This window comes from Camelus bactrianus, chromosome 1 (assembly GCF_048773025.1).
Source record: "Camelus bactrianus isolate YW-2024 breed Bactrian camel chromosome 1, ASM4877302v1, whole genome shotgun sequence".
NCBI classification, from domain to species: domain Eukaryota; kingdom Metazoa; phylum Chordata; class Mammalia; order Artiodactyla; family Camelidae; genus Camelus; species Camelus bactrianus.
This window is the reverse complement of record NC_133539.1, coordinates 2281682-2296003: the sequence shown is the minus strand read 5'-3', so window position 1 is coordinate 2296003 and position 14322 is coordinate 2281682. Positions and strand designations below refer to the sequence as shown.

Genomic DNA, 14322 nt, shown 5'->3' with positions numbered 1-14322 from the left:
CAAAGTGCTAAAAGGAAAACATTTCCAACCAGGAATACCCTACCCAGCAAGGTTATTATTCAGAACTGAAGAAGAGACAGAGAGCTTTCCAGACAAGCAAAAGCTAAGGGAGGTTATTACCACTAAACCAAGCCTGCAAGAAATGTGAAAGGGCCTTCTTTAAGCTGAGAAGGGCGGGCATCAATGAGTAACAAGAAAACAGGTAAGAGGAAAAATCGAACGGGTAAAGTTTAAGTACATAATGAAGAAGGCAGATTAATCACTTATAAAACTAGTATGCAAGGTAAGACAAAGGTGGTAAAGTAACTGTGTAATAATTAAGGGATACACAAAATAGAAAGATGCAAAATGTGACATCAAAAACATAAAACATGGGTAGGGGAGTGAAAATGCAGAGCTTGAGAACGTGCTCAAACTTACCTTGTTACCAACTTAGAATGACTGATACACACATCCATGTGTATGTATGTGTATATATATATATATATATATATGTAAGCTATTGTATGTGAGCCTCATAGTGACCACAAGGCAAAATCTATAGCACACACCAAAGATAATGAGAAAGGAACCCAAGCATAACACTACACAAAGTCATCAAGTCACCAGGGAAGAAAACAAGAGAAGCAAGAACACAGGAAACTGCGTAGCAGCCAGAAAACAACAGAACGACAGTAAGCACAGACCTATCAACAATTACTGTAAATGTAAACGGATCGAACGCTCCGATCATAAAACACAGAGTGGCCGAAGGATAGAAACCAAACCCGTCTCTGTGCTGCCTGCAAGAGACTCACCTCGGAAGTAAACACACACACAAGACTGAAAGTGCAGGGATGGGAAAAGATGTTTCATGCAAAGGGAAGCCAAAAGGAAGCTGGCTAGCTGCACTTTATCAGACAAAATAGACTTTAAGACAGACTAACAAAAGACAAAGACGAACACTACATAATGATAAAGGAGCCAATCCAACAAGAAGATACGACATTTGTAAACATTTATGCACCCAACATAGGAGCTTCACAGCTCCAAAGGGAGAAACTGACAGCAACATGGTACGAGTGGGGGACTTTACACACCAGTTACATCAGTGCACAGACCGTCCAGACAAAATCGATAAGGGAACACCGGCCTGAACCGACACATCAGACCAGATGAACTTAATAGGTATATATAGAACATTCCATCCAAAAGCGGCAGAATACACATTCTTCTCAAGTGCACATGCCACATTCTTCAGGATAGATCACCTGCTGGGCCACAAAATAAGCCTTAGTAATTTAAGAAGATTAAAGCCGTATCAAGTATCTTTTCTGACCACAATGGTATGAAGCTAGAAATCAATTACAAGAAGAAAACTGGAAAAATTACAAACATGTGGTGATTAAACAAAATGCTCCTGAACAACCAATGGATCAACAAATAAAGGAGAAATTTAAAAACACCTTGAGACAAATGAAAATGTAAACGCAACGTACCACAACCTCTGGAATACACTAAGAAGGACGCTCATAGTGACACAGTCCCCCCCGAGACACAGGAAAACTCTCAAGCTAACTTTGCACCTAAAGGAACTAAAACAAGAAGAACAAACAAAACCCAAAGTTAACAGAGGAAGGAAATAATAATAAAGATCAGAATGGAAATAAATGAAATAGAGACTCAAAAAGACAATAGAAAAGATCAATGAAAGTAAGAGCTGGTCTTTGAAAAGATGAAATTGACATATCTTTAGATAAGCTCACTAAAAAGAGAGGGAAGAGAGAGAGAGAAGAGAGAGAGGGCTCAAATAAATAAATCCAGAAATGAAAGCGGAGAAATCACAACTGACACCAAAGAAATGCAACCAATTGTAAGAAACTATTACGAACAATCACAGGCCAAGAAATTGGGCATTAAAATTAGCCCAAATTAGAAGAAATGGATAAATTCCTAGAAACACGATCTTCCAAGACAGAATCATGAGGAAATAGACAATTTGAACAGACTGATTACTAGTAAGGATACTGAACAGCAATTAAAAAAACCTCCCAACAAACAGTAGTCCAGGACCCAATAAATGGCTTCACTGGTGAATTCTACCAAACATTCAAAGAAAATTTGATACCTATCTTTATCAAACTTTTCCAAAAAACTGAAGAGGAGGGACTGCTCCCGAACTCGTTTCATTTGCAAGCCAGTATTACCCTGATACTAAAACCAGAGAAGGATATCACAAAAAGAGGAAAGTAACATGCCAGTATCCCTGGATACAGATGCAAAAATCGTCGACAAAATATTAGCGAATCAAATTCAACAACACACTAAAAGGATCGTAGCCCATGATCAAGTGGGATTTATTCGAAGATGCCAAGGGTGGATCAATATCCACAAATTAATCAATGTGATACATCACATTGACAAGTGGAGGGATAAAAATCACATGATCATCTCAACAGATGGAGAAAAAGCACATGACAAAACCCCACATCCATTTATCATAAACCCTCTCAACAAAGTAGGCATGGACGGAACGCACCTCAACACTATAAAGGCCACACACGACAAGCCCAGAGTTAACACCATACTCAGCAGTGAAAAAGCCTTTTCCCTTAATATCAGCAACAAGACAAAGGTGCCCACTCTCACCACTCTTATTCAACATAGTATTGAAAGTCCTAGCCAGGGCAATCAGGCGGAAAAAGAAATAAAAGGCATCCAAATTGGAAAGGAAAAAGTAAAACTATCACTACTTGCAGACAATGCGATTTTATGTCGAGAGAAAACCCTGATCCACGTGGTGCAGCAGTTTCACACGTAGGCACACACCCAAGAGACTGGAAAGCAGGAGCTCAGATACCTGTACAACCTACGTTCACTGCGGCATTCACGACAGCCAAAGCTTAAACCCTTGTCCATCCTCAGATGAATGGATAAACAAAACGTGTTACATAGACACGAGGGAATTTCATGCACCATAAAGAGGAATGAAGTTCTGACACCTGCTATAACATGGGTGAACCTTGAAGCCTTTATGCCGAGTGAAGTCAGCCAGTCAGAGAAGGACAAATATTTGATTCCACTTCTATGAGGTACTTGAGAAGTCAAATTCATAGGACCGGAACACAGGGTGCCGGGGGCGGGAGGAGGGCAGCTGGAAGATGAACGGGTACAGAGCTTCTGCTTGCTGTGGAAACACAGGGCTAACGGTTGCACAACTCTGTGAGTATATTTAATGCCAGTGCATTCCACACTTAAAAATGGCTTAAATGGTAAATTTTACATTCATTATTTATGTTTCTGTGGTAAATTTTACCACAGTTCAAAAAACTTGAGGATTACAAATAACAGCAACAAAAAAAGGCAGCATTAGTCTTCCCTGTGTAACATGCACTGGCACATTAAAAGGCCTCCGCATTCGACATCTGAAGACAAACAACCGTGCACACTCTCAGAGCAGAGACAGCCGGGCCTTGAAGATGAACCCCAGGAAAAAGAAGGTGGACCAGCTGTCTCTTGCTCTCCCGACCCGGGCCTGGACTTGAAAAGTATCCAAAGACCATTTAATGGGTTCGTTCGCTGCGCCTCCTGAGGCTGCACTCCCTACAGGACGCTGCATCAGAGAAGTCCTCCCGCAGCGGTCTAAGCACCTACGTCACGGACGGAAACAGAGCAGACGTCAGCTTCAAGGCTTCTCAGAAAACTAGCACGCCTACAGAAGTACTTCTCAACCGTCTGCATTCATATTAACATCATGCCGTACAGCTAACGGCAGGTCTGGCAGGATCAGGGTAACGGGCACATTTACAACTTCTCCTAAAACCCCTCCTTGCCTGTGGCCTGACTTCAGGCCTTGGCTGATCTTCTTCAAGTCCCAGACTTGTGACACTATGCTTGGCACCCTAATCAGCCTGGAGATCCCTGAACAAGCGAGAGGCACGGGGCTACACAAGCATCTGGGATGAGAACTCCTTGCAACGCGAGGCTTGTCCCCACTCGCGCCACGAGCAAGTGTGCTGATCTGCATCCTAGCGAGCGTCTGCTCCTCAGGCCCCACGGAGCACCGACCGGATGGGCCACGAGCAACCTGACGGCGAGGGGCTGCCCTGATCGCCGGCGGGGGCAGGTGAAGTCCGGCTGTCGGCCTGGCAGGCCCAGGCCTTTACGCACAAACTGACAGCACCAAGGAGACAAAGTTTCTTAACTTAAACAGAAAAGGAACTCTTTTAAAAATTAAATTAAAAAAAAAAAAAACCTATGTACCATTTTACTGCTTCTATTTCTGATTTTAAAATGCACAAGACGCCTCAGACACTGCCACATACAGGCTTTTATGCATACTTTCAAAATTGAGAGTTTTTTAGGCCTTTAGATGTAAAACAAATTGGAGAATCCATGTTTTCCCTTTGACCTCCATAAGAAGAGCAAAAATATTAGAAAGGCTAGTCACTTCTTAAAATTGGCTGTTAGCACTTTTCCAGTGACACATTCAAAGCATGTATTTGACATACGTTCCTTCCTAAAGGAGTCTTCATAAGAACTCCTGCTAGCCTTAGCACTGTAAACTTAGGAGGAAACAAACTTACCCTTTTTAGTCACATCCCTCTACTAATTAGCTAAACTACACAACGTTCACGGGTTTGGCCCAGCTTCATTTTTCTCTATGTGCCACTGATCCCATCTTTGGCAGAAAAAAGACCCTGCATTTCTAGAGTCAGAACTAACTAATCATACTAGTTTATCTCCTGTTACCTCATCAAACAAACAGCTGAAAAGAAAATGGCACCAGGCTAGCAAAGCACAAACGCAACACCCTCAACGCTGTTCGCCGACGATCAGGACCTACAGAACCACGCAGCAGAGACGGACCGATTTCCGCCTCGAATTTTAAACTGCCTCTTACGACGTTTCTCCGGTCCTGATGAGCCAGGCTCCACAGCATGTCGGCTCATGAAACTCAAGCAGCTCTGCCTCCCTGAAAGCTGCTTCGTTCTGCCTCAGCCGTGAGCCGCACACGGCCCGTAAAACCTACCGAGAAGAAAAACGCAGTTATTCTAAACTGCCACGCGCGGCAGAAAGAGAGCACAAATGTACACGGGTTTTGGTTTTGCTCCTACAGGAGGCCCAGAGCCCAGGCGCCTACGGTGTCACACTGAGGGACATGGCACGTGCTGCTGTGACTCTAAGGAGTGAGTGAGATGGAATTCCATCTTCACATGTCCTGGCATCCGTGAGAAATGAAATGTGTCCCCCTCCGTTCTCCGCCAGGGGCCCGGGCGCAGCTGAGGAGGAGCCGTGGAGCGCGGGGCCTGGCACACACCCGTGCACACGCTTTCACCCCTGAGGCCCTTGCTGTGACATTGTTTTATGAAAAACCGGACTTCTGAGTATACAGCTAACGGGCCCAAAACAAACAATGTAAGGAGAGCTTTTTCTACCGACCACGTGTGTGCATTACAATACACAACTGCCTAATACCAAGTTTCCAACGCAACAGCTGAAGCACACCAATGACTCTTCCGACTTCCTTTATTCAAAAATAAAAGAGGCACAAAAATATGGAACTAAGATGTCCAATGTCATCTGAAATAGCAGGTTTACCAAAAGGTTTGAAGGTAAACTTGAATTTGGGAGGATTAACTATAATTATTAGAGAGAGAATGAATTGTTTTTCAAAAACTGTATCCCAGGGAAACGCTGACCAGCCGGGTAGGTGGTTACTTAACCTCCCGCTTTTCTTGGGGGGCCTAGAGGTCTGAGTCTCCTGGGCAGGGGAGCTGCTCCGAGAAGCCCCTTCTGGGCGCGCTGACATGGGCCTTTCCAGAAGACTGTCCCCTATCCCAGGCTCCCCTCTGGCAAGGTCGACCCACAAGTACGTTCCCTTCCAGGAGGAAGTTCTGGAGACACATATCAATTCACATCCATCTCTAGTCAATCACACTTTGCCACCAGTAACTTGGGGCACACAGCTGGTGGTTTTAGAAAATGAATACAGCGCGGGGACCGGGGGAAGCAGGCAGGCCAGGTCGCGCGGCCCTACGCGTCGTGCTCCAGAGCGCGGAGGTCCTCCAGGAGCTCCCGGGCCGCGGTCTGCAGGTGGGAGTTGCGGCTCTCGGACATGGCCCGGATGCGCTGCAGGGGCAGGGAGCTCCGGAACTCAGACGCCGCCTTGGAGAAGACTTCCGGCTCCAGAACCACAGACTGGACAAGTCGCAGCACGTGGAGACACACCTCTGCATCCGGATCTAGGGGCAAGAGGCAGCGCTCTGGTTAGAAGACGGCCTCTGCGGGGCCCTGGGCAGGGCCACCCCTCGAGGGCGCCTGGCCTTTCGGAATGACAGGTGTGACAGTTTGGTAAACTCTGGGCTGTCCCAGAACTCTGTCACTTCTTGATGTAAAAGCTTAGCTCCTAAGAGGAGCATGACAAAACGCAGCCATCCTCCACGCAGGAACACTCTACCTTCAAGTATTACTCACAAAAATGCTGGATTAAGACTACAAGGACTTTGAGGGAAGGGACAGACTGGGATTTCAAAATGTAGAACAGATAAACAAGATTGTGCTGTGTAGCACAGGGAAACATATACAGGATCTTGTGGTGGCTCACAGCAAAAGAGAATGTGACGATGAATGTATGTATGTTCATGTATAACTGAAAAATCGTGCTCTACACTGGAATCTGACACAACATTGTAAAATGACTATAACTCAATTAAAAAAATTAAAAAGAAAAAAGAATACAAGGACTTCTCCTGTAGTCTGCTACAATTCTGTCCACTTAGAAGGTTGTCATAAAAGTTATCACTTCATCTTCACTCCAAGTGCAGCAAGTCCCCCGGAGACCACGCAGAGACAGCCTCTCTTCAGGGCCACTGGCCTCCACAAAGTCACTGGCTGTAACAGTCAAGCCCCGTTCCACTTTCTTCCACGCGGCGCTCCCTGCAGCTGCAGGACCCGCTAGCCCTGCATGTACTACAACCGCCACTGGAAAGCAGCCAGGCTAAAGCAGCCGCCCGGCACAGAGCCCCAGCCCCAGCAGGAGGGCACCTCCTTGCGTGTCTCTCTGCTGGGAGCCGCTAAGTGCCACTGATTCCCTTCTCGACTGGACACCGTCATGGGAACCAGGCTCCAAATCAGCACCACTTTCTTAGCACTATACTTCAAAGACCTTTTCAGAAGTAAGCGGATTGAACGAGGAGACGGAACAAACCCTCAATGGGAACTGCCCCAGCACCACGGCCCCCGCGCCCTTCCCTGCTCAACGAGAGCCACCAGGCACCGCAAGGGCTGCTGTGCGCAGCAGCAGGAAAAGCCCCTGCTCGCCCTGGGCCCAGACCCTCAGAGTCCTCCCTCGCCGGGGGAGCCCCAAACCCCTAAAGGCACAGGGCAGAGTGGCCGCCCCAGGAGGAGGACAGGACCCCGGGAAGGCCCCACCACTCAGATGCAGAACCAAACAACAGGGAACTCCCTCCTCTCCAGCAGCCGCAGCCGCAGCCCAGCAAGCAGCCAAGGCGAGCAGCGTGCAGTGGGGAGGGCAGGAGGGGCACGCGCCCTCAGGCACAGACCCAGGGGAAGGCCCGCAGCTGAGGCTGGAGCAGGACGGGGAGACAGGCACACTGCAACTCAGTCCTCCTGCTCAGCACAGGGAAGGAGGGGAATTTGAACCCAGCGGTGCAGGCAGGTGCCCAAAGCAGCAATAAATCCCAGCCCAGCCCAAGCCCCACGACAGCCCAGCAGAACAAGAGGTGGAAACACTCTACCTCTTCCCTCTGCAGAGGTTGGCATCCCGTGGCCCAAAGGCCAAACGCAGCCCATGGCCTATCTCTACACAGGCTGTGAGCTAAGGGTGGTTTTTACACTTTAAAGGGTTATTTTAAAAGAAAACAAAACAAAATAGAAGAATAATACGCAACAGAAACCACACGTGACCCTCAAGGCTCACAGTATTTAGCATCTAGCTCATCACAGGAGAGGTCTGCTGACCTCTGCTCTGCCGCCTACACACAACGCGTAGCACGCAGTCAGAAATGGCGGCGACAGAGCAAGGGGCAAAGGCCCACAGTGAGACAGCGAAGTCACCAGCAGAGACCAGCTCAGAGGTAACCATTCTCAGAAGCACCGCGTTAGGGTTCTGACAGTTCACCTGAAGCAGTATAATATTATTTAAGGACTTTTAATTTTTAATAGCCTCTTCAATAAATGGTGCTGGAAAAACTGAACATCCATATGCAAAAACAAAGAAATTCAATCCATACCTTGCCTCACGTATAAAAGTTAAATGAAAATTAATAATAGACTTACACGTAAAACCCAAAACTAAAAACTTCTAAAAGAAAACAAGAGAAAAATCTTGGTAACTTTGAGTTAAGAATTTTTTAGATACATATAAAACTAAAATCATAATCCATACAAGGAAAAAGTAAGTTCTATCAAAATTAAAAACATCTGCCTTTCAAACACACGACAGCAGAGATGAGGGCTTCAACAGGATCCAGGGGAAGCACGCAGAGGACATCTCTCAAAAGCGCTCCTAGAAGTCGAAGAGGCGCAAACACTTCCAAAGAAACCGGGCGGGAGGGAGTGCTTCCGGCCTCACTTTATGAAGCCTGCATCACCCTGGTGTCAAAACCAGACAAGGACAACACGCAAGAAAGTACAAGTACATAAATGCAAAAACCCTCAGTAAAATAACAGCCAAACAAACACATTAAAAGGATCATACACCACGATTAGCGGGATTTACTCCAGGAAGGCAAGAATAGTCAGCATCTGCAGAAGAACCAACGTGATATATATTAACAAAATGAGACACTACCTCACAGCTGTCGGAATGGCAACTATCAAAAAGTCAAAAAATAAGCACTGGGGAGGCTGTGGCAAAAAGGGAACTCATGCATTTTGGTGGGCATGTAAACTGGTGTCGCTACTGTGGAAAACAGTACGGAGGTTCCTCAAAAAATTAAGAACAGAACTACCATATGATCCAGATACAAATGAACTTATTTACAAAACAGAAATGGACTCATGCCTCCTGGAAGTGCCCTCAGAGCCAGTCTGTGAGCTGTATCCAAACCAGTGTGACCTCCCTAGACTCAGAGGCCCCGTGCCCTCGCCAGGATTCTCACACTCGGCGGGCACTCAGTCACGCCGCACGAGCTGGGAGCTCCGAGGATGAAGGGCTGGGGCGGGAGCAGCTGGCCTCAGCACCCCCATCCCGCGCCCCCACGCCCCCTGCGACGTGGCCGCTCCCTGCGCCTGGCAACATGGTCTTCACTAGACCCAGCACACCGTGTCCTCCTGGTTTCCTCCCCCTCGTCCTGCTTCGCCGTGCTCCCTCAGAGTCTCCTTTGCTCCCTCCTCCTCTTTCTCCCGCACCTGGAGCGCCCCAGGCCCGTCTGCAGCCCCCGGAACCCCTCGGAAGACGCAGCCCCCTACTGCGCCGGCCCGGCTCACACAGCTGACTCCCGCCCTGGCCCCTGCACGAACCGCGGCTCCGGGATCCCCGTGTGCTCCACGGCTCCCTCTGACCGTCAGGCGGGCATCTCAGAGCCAGCATGCACCAAACGCCCTGCTCCTCCCCAAGTGCTCGCAGCAGCACCAGCAGGGACCCAGCTACTCAGCCCCCAAAGCGAAGCATCACCCTGGACCTCCCCCGTCATATCCCTCTTAACTCAAAACCTACCTTGCATGTAGTCACATCAATCATGGCCCTGCTGCTGCTGCACCCAGGTCCCCCCCACCATCTCACACACACACACACACACACACACCCCCCGCGGCAATGCCTCCGCTCCTTTCCGCCCTCCCCGCAGCAGCCGGTGCAAGCTTGGTGACGGCCCATCAGACGGGGCTGTCCCCACTCAGCTTTCAGTCACCTGCAGGCCCCACGGGCCCCAGCCCGATGGGCTCCCTGACCCCCTCTCGGACACACCGGCCTCCTCACCCCATTCTCACGGCCGCGGCTGCCCACCACCGTCCTCGGCCTGGGACACTCTGCTTACAGGCCTCTGACGGCTTGTCCTCCACCTCACTTGGGTCTCCACTCACCCAAAGAGCAGTCCCACCTCGGCTGTCGAGACCTCAGACCACTCCATCTTTATCTGTATCACCATCCTGTTTGCTATCAAGTCTCTCCACCTGAATGTAAGTTCCATGAGGGAAGAACTCGGTCTTGTTCACTTTCGGACCACCAGCTCCTAGGGCAGGGCTGGGAGCTCAAGGAACACCTGTAAGACACCAGCTGCCCCAGCGCTCCAAGCTGCAGCACACCCTGCCCACAGCACCCACCACCCTGGGGGCAGCTAAAGCCCCGGCTCAGCAGCAGAGTGGGTGCCACGCCCAGCAGCATACTCTGGGGGAGACAAAAGGAAAACAATTTCCAGTCTCTACTCTTTTACCTATTTGGGGATTTAAAAAAAAAAACAAAAAACCCCAGGCCATTAACAAGCAACAAATTAGAAAGCACAAATAGGGGTCTGTTTGTAACATTCCCCCCAGGCCCTGAAGGAGTGACGAGGCCTGGGGCTGGGACATCTGGAACAGCTCCCCCGAGAGTGGCTTCAGGTTGGATCTTGAAGGTCTGGGAACACAATGTATGTAAGAGTTTAGAGGACTGTGAGATGGACTGCTAAGACTTCAGGCTACTTCATGCTTCTAATTTCTTCTTTCCAAAATCCAGAGAGATGCTGTAACTTTAACCTGTACAAATGAAAGCTCCCTGCTGATGGCTGTGAGCGTCCTGGCTTCTTCCAGCTGCCCATCTGCGCAGATTCCCCACCTCCCACTTTCCAAGGTCACTGCTCAACTTCTTCAACACGATATTTCAGACAACAGACCACACACAGCGTGAGGTGGAAAGGCGTCACTTAGCCTAAGCGGGAATTTGCTCCTTTCTAAAATACACTTGTGCGGCCGCTCTGACATAAATGCAGAGCCTGGACCACAACCAAGTCAGTCCCACTTCCACACACGTCAAAATCCATTAGAATAAGCAGACGTCAGTAACCATACCCGAAATACCACTGGAAAACAGAATTCTCAGAACAGTGTATCATCTACTCAACGGAGGCAACACACAATTTCCACGTTTTAAACTAGGCTTAATTTATCAGCCCAACACGGCTCAGGAGAAGACACACAAGCTCAGGTGGAGTGTCTGGACTCAGAGGACCAGGACATGAGCCCCAGATATGGTCCCTCCTGACCGACTGGCCTGGGCAAGTAAGGTGTTCACATTGTCTGAGCCTCGGTTTCCTGGTCCAGAAACCAGAACGTACGCCCTTCTCACAGAGTCGGGGGCACACGTGAGCATGTGCTGGGTGGAGCGGGGACTCAACAAACAGCTGTCGGGACTCAACTGGCCACTGGCCCCAGCCTGGCAGAACTCAGGCACCTGACCTGGAAGCAGCTCCAGGATCGCCTTTGGCAGTTCAGCTCAGCTTATGGGTGGTCAGTTTTAAACATGAGAGTCTGCTGGGAAAGACGCCGTGGTCTCCTGCGACAATCGCGCATGGGGAGGAGCGGTGGCAGGAGAGCGAGGAGGCGGCTGGGGGCTCTGCTCCCAGAGGCTTTCTGAGGAGGATGACGGCCACAAGCCCAGGGGAAAACATAAAACCACCAAAGCTCCTCATACTGTAATTTTCTTCACTGAACTTTTTGCCTTCCCACAAAGAGGAAAAATGCTGAGAGGATTAAAAACAAAAAGCAAAAAGCACCAGTGACCTGTGGGATAATATCAAGCATGTTACTGGAACCTTAGAAGGAGAGGAGGGGAAGACATAAAAAATTTTTGAAGATACAATGGCCAAAAATATCCAAGTTGAGGTAAACTGGAAGCCTACAGGTCCAGGAATACAAAACAGCACCAAGGCACGTCACAATCCAATCTGAAAACAGTGACGGAGAGCAGCCCAGAGCAACGAGAGGAAACAAACATGTTCGGGGGAGAGGGCAGAGTGACAGCAGCCTTGGGGAGGACCACGTGGGCCAGCGCACAGGGAGCAATGCCTTTAAAGTAAGAACGAGAAACCTGTCAACCTTGAATTCTACACCCAGCAAAAGTATCTTCCAAAAATGGTGGTGAATAAACACTTCGCAAGACAAACAGAAAGTGAGAGAATTCCACACCAGCAGACCTGCACCCCAAGCAATGCTGAAAGCTCTTCAGGCAGAAGGAAAATGATAAGAAAGTGAGATCCACACGAAGGAACAAGAGCACCAGAAATGGTGAATCTGGACATTTCTCTTTGTATCTTGTCAACCTCTTTAAATGGTACCTGTTTAAAGCAAAAATAATAAAAATGTATTTTGAGGTTTTCAACATACACATGACAACAATTGGAAAAGGACGGGAGGGGGAAAGGAGCACCGCTGCAGGCTTTGTGCGCTACAGGTCAGCGGCGTCAAGTCTTTCGAAAGTGGACTGCGGCAAGTTAAACATGTACATTTTATACCCTAGAGCAACCACTAAAACAAAAATTTTAAAAACAAAGGGAAGAGGGGAGGGTCTAGCTCAGTGGTAGAGCACATGCTTAGCATGCACAAGGTCCTGGGTTCAGGCCCCAGTACCTCCAGTAAATAAACAAACAAACAAACCAACCTATTTATCTCCCCCTCCAAAAAAAAAAAAACCAAAGAGAAAAATGGCTAATGATCCAATAATGAAGATAAAACTGAATCACATAATAATACTAAATTAATCCAAAAGAAAGAAGGGGGAAAAGAATAAAGAGCAGGCAGGACAAGCAGAAAATAAACAGCAAGAGGACAGGTTTAAAATCATACAAAGAAATAATCACATTAAGTATAAATGCTCTAAATACTACAAGCAAAAAGCAGAGATTGTCAGATTAATTTAAAAAACTCAAGGCCCAGTTATATGCTGTTTCTAAGAACTCTGCATTAAATATAAAGACACAGGTAGGTAAAAGCATAGAAATACATTTTTAAACATTTTACATATACTTCACGCACGTGTATTTTACAGACACACATATACTTAAAATATACTAATACTAGTCAAAAGGAAGGTGCGGTGGCTATGCTGACCGCAGCGAAGAAGAATTCAGAGGAAGGCTTATTATCAGGGATAAGGAAGGACATTTGGCAATGATAAAACAGTCAATCAGTTAAGAGGACATAACAATCCTAAACGTTTACGCACTTAGTAACAGAGCTGCAAACACGCGAAGTGAAAACTGATGGAACTGAAAGGAAAATCAATCCACAATGATGGCCAAGGACTTCAGTATCCCCTTCTTGACAACGGACAGAAGACGGGCAAGGACACAGAAGACGTCAGCGTGACAGCCGACCTGAAAGCACTGGCGCTACAGCACGCATCACTCCCAAACAGTAAAGCCCACGCTCGTCTCACGTGCTTGTGGAACATTTACGAGACAGACCGTGGGTGGCCCTATAAAGCAAGTCTCAGCGAATTTAAAAGGACTGGAACCAGACACGGTATGGTCTCTGACACCGGCAAATTAAACTAGAAATCATACCAGAAATATATCTAGAAAATCTCCAAATATTTGGAAATTAAATATTAAATTAGAACATGTGCCATACAACTTACTGAAGAGTCAGATGGTGCCCAATCCCCAAGTCAGAAACACTTAACACACTACATCACGTTGTGTGCAGATGTGATCGATTTTTCATACACGTTCAAAACAGAAAGATGCACAACCATTCTCTTCGCTGTAAGTTATCCGGGGATCCTCAAGAGGTCACCTGGATACAACTGCAGCCCCCAGAAGACTCACAGTCTCGTATGCCACCCCTCTGACGCTCTGCCCCAAAGCGCACCTGCAGGCACTCCCTCCTCATCACCACCTCCCTCCTCTCCTGACGCCGACCACCCTCCGACCCCAGCCCTTTGGCACGGGTTCGAGCCCCACAACTCTACTGAGTCTGTTCTCCCCAAGGAATCCAGGGACATCTGGACTCCGGGCCGAACGGCCTCATTCAGCCTGTCTGGCTTCTCTCTCCTTTCTCAGACTCCCAAATGATGCCCTGGCCCACCTCTCCCCTCCCTGGAGCTACTCTGAGTCCATCACCCTCCCTGGCCGCAGCCTCCCCATCCGACTTCCCGCGCCCACAGCGTGTCACCGAGTCACTAGCAGGTGCTCACTGACGTCAAGGGAACAAACGCGTGAGTCCATGAGTGGGAGTGCAGGAGTGAGCATGATCCCCAGCAGTCACCTGCCACAGCCCTGCGTGGGTGAGCCAAGCAGGGTCTGACTGGGGCTTCACCCACCTGCTAGCTCCGTGACTCCAGAACACCCAGGTGTCACGTTCTTGCCCAAGGTGACAGATGGGGTGAACACAGCCCACCCCACA

General features: G+C 48.4%; 1 protein-coding gene across 6 annotated transcripts in view; it reads right to left on the bottom strand.

The window, feature by feature from the left end:
• Positions 1-5490: 5490 nt before the first annotated feature.
• Positions 5491-14322, bottom strand: part of HSF2BP (heat shock transcription factor 2 binding protein) — a 65102-nt gene continuing 56270 nt past the window's right edge. For all 6 annotated transcript variants that reach the window (XM_074345407.1, XM_074345429.1, XM_074345346.1 and 3 more), the window contains one exon: positions 5491-6224. In XM_074345407.1, coding sequence (XP_074201508.1) covers positions 6016-6224 — 209 coding nt within the window. In that variant the 3' untranslated portion in view covers positions 5491-6015. The remainder of the gene's footprint in view (positions 6225-14322) is intronic.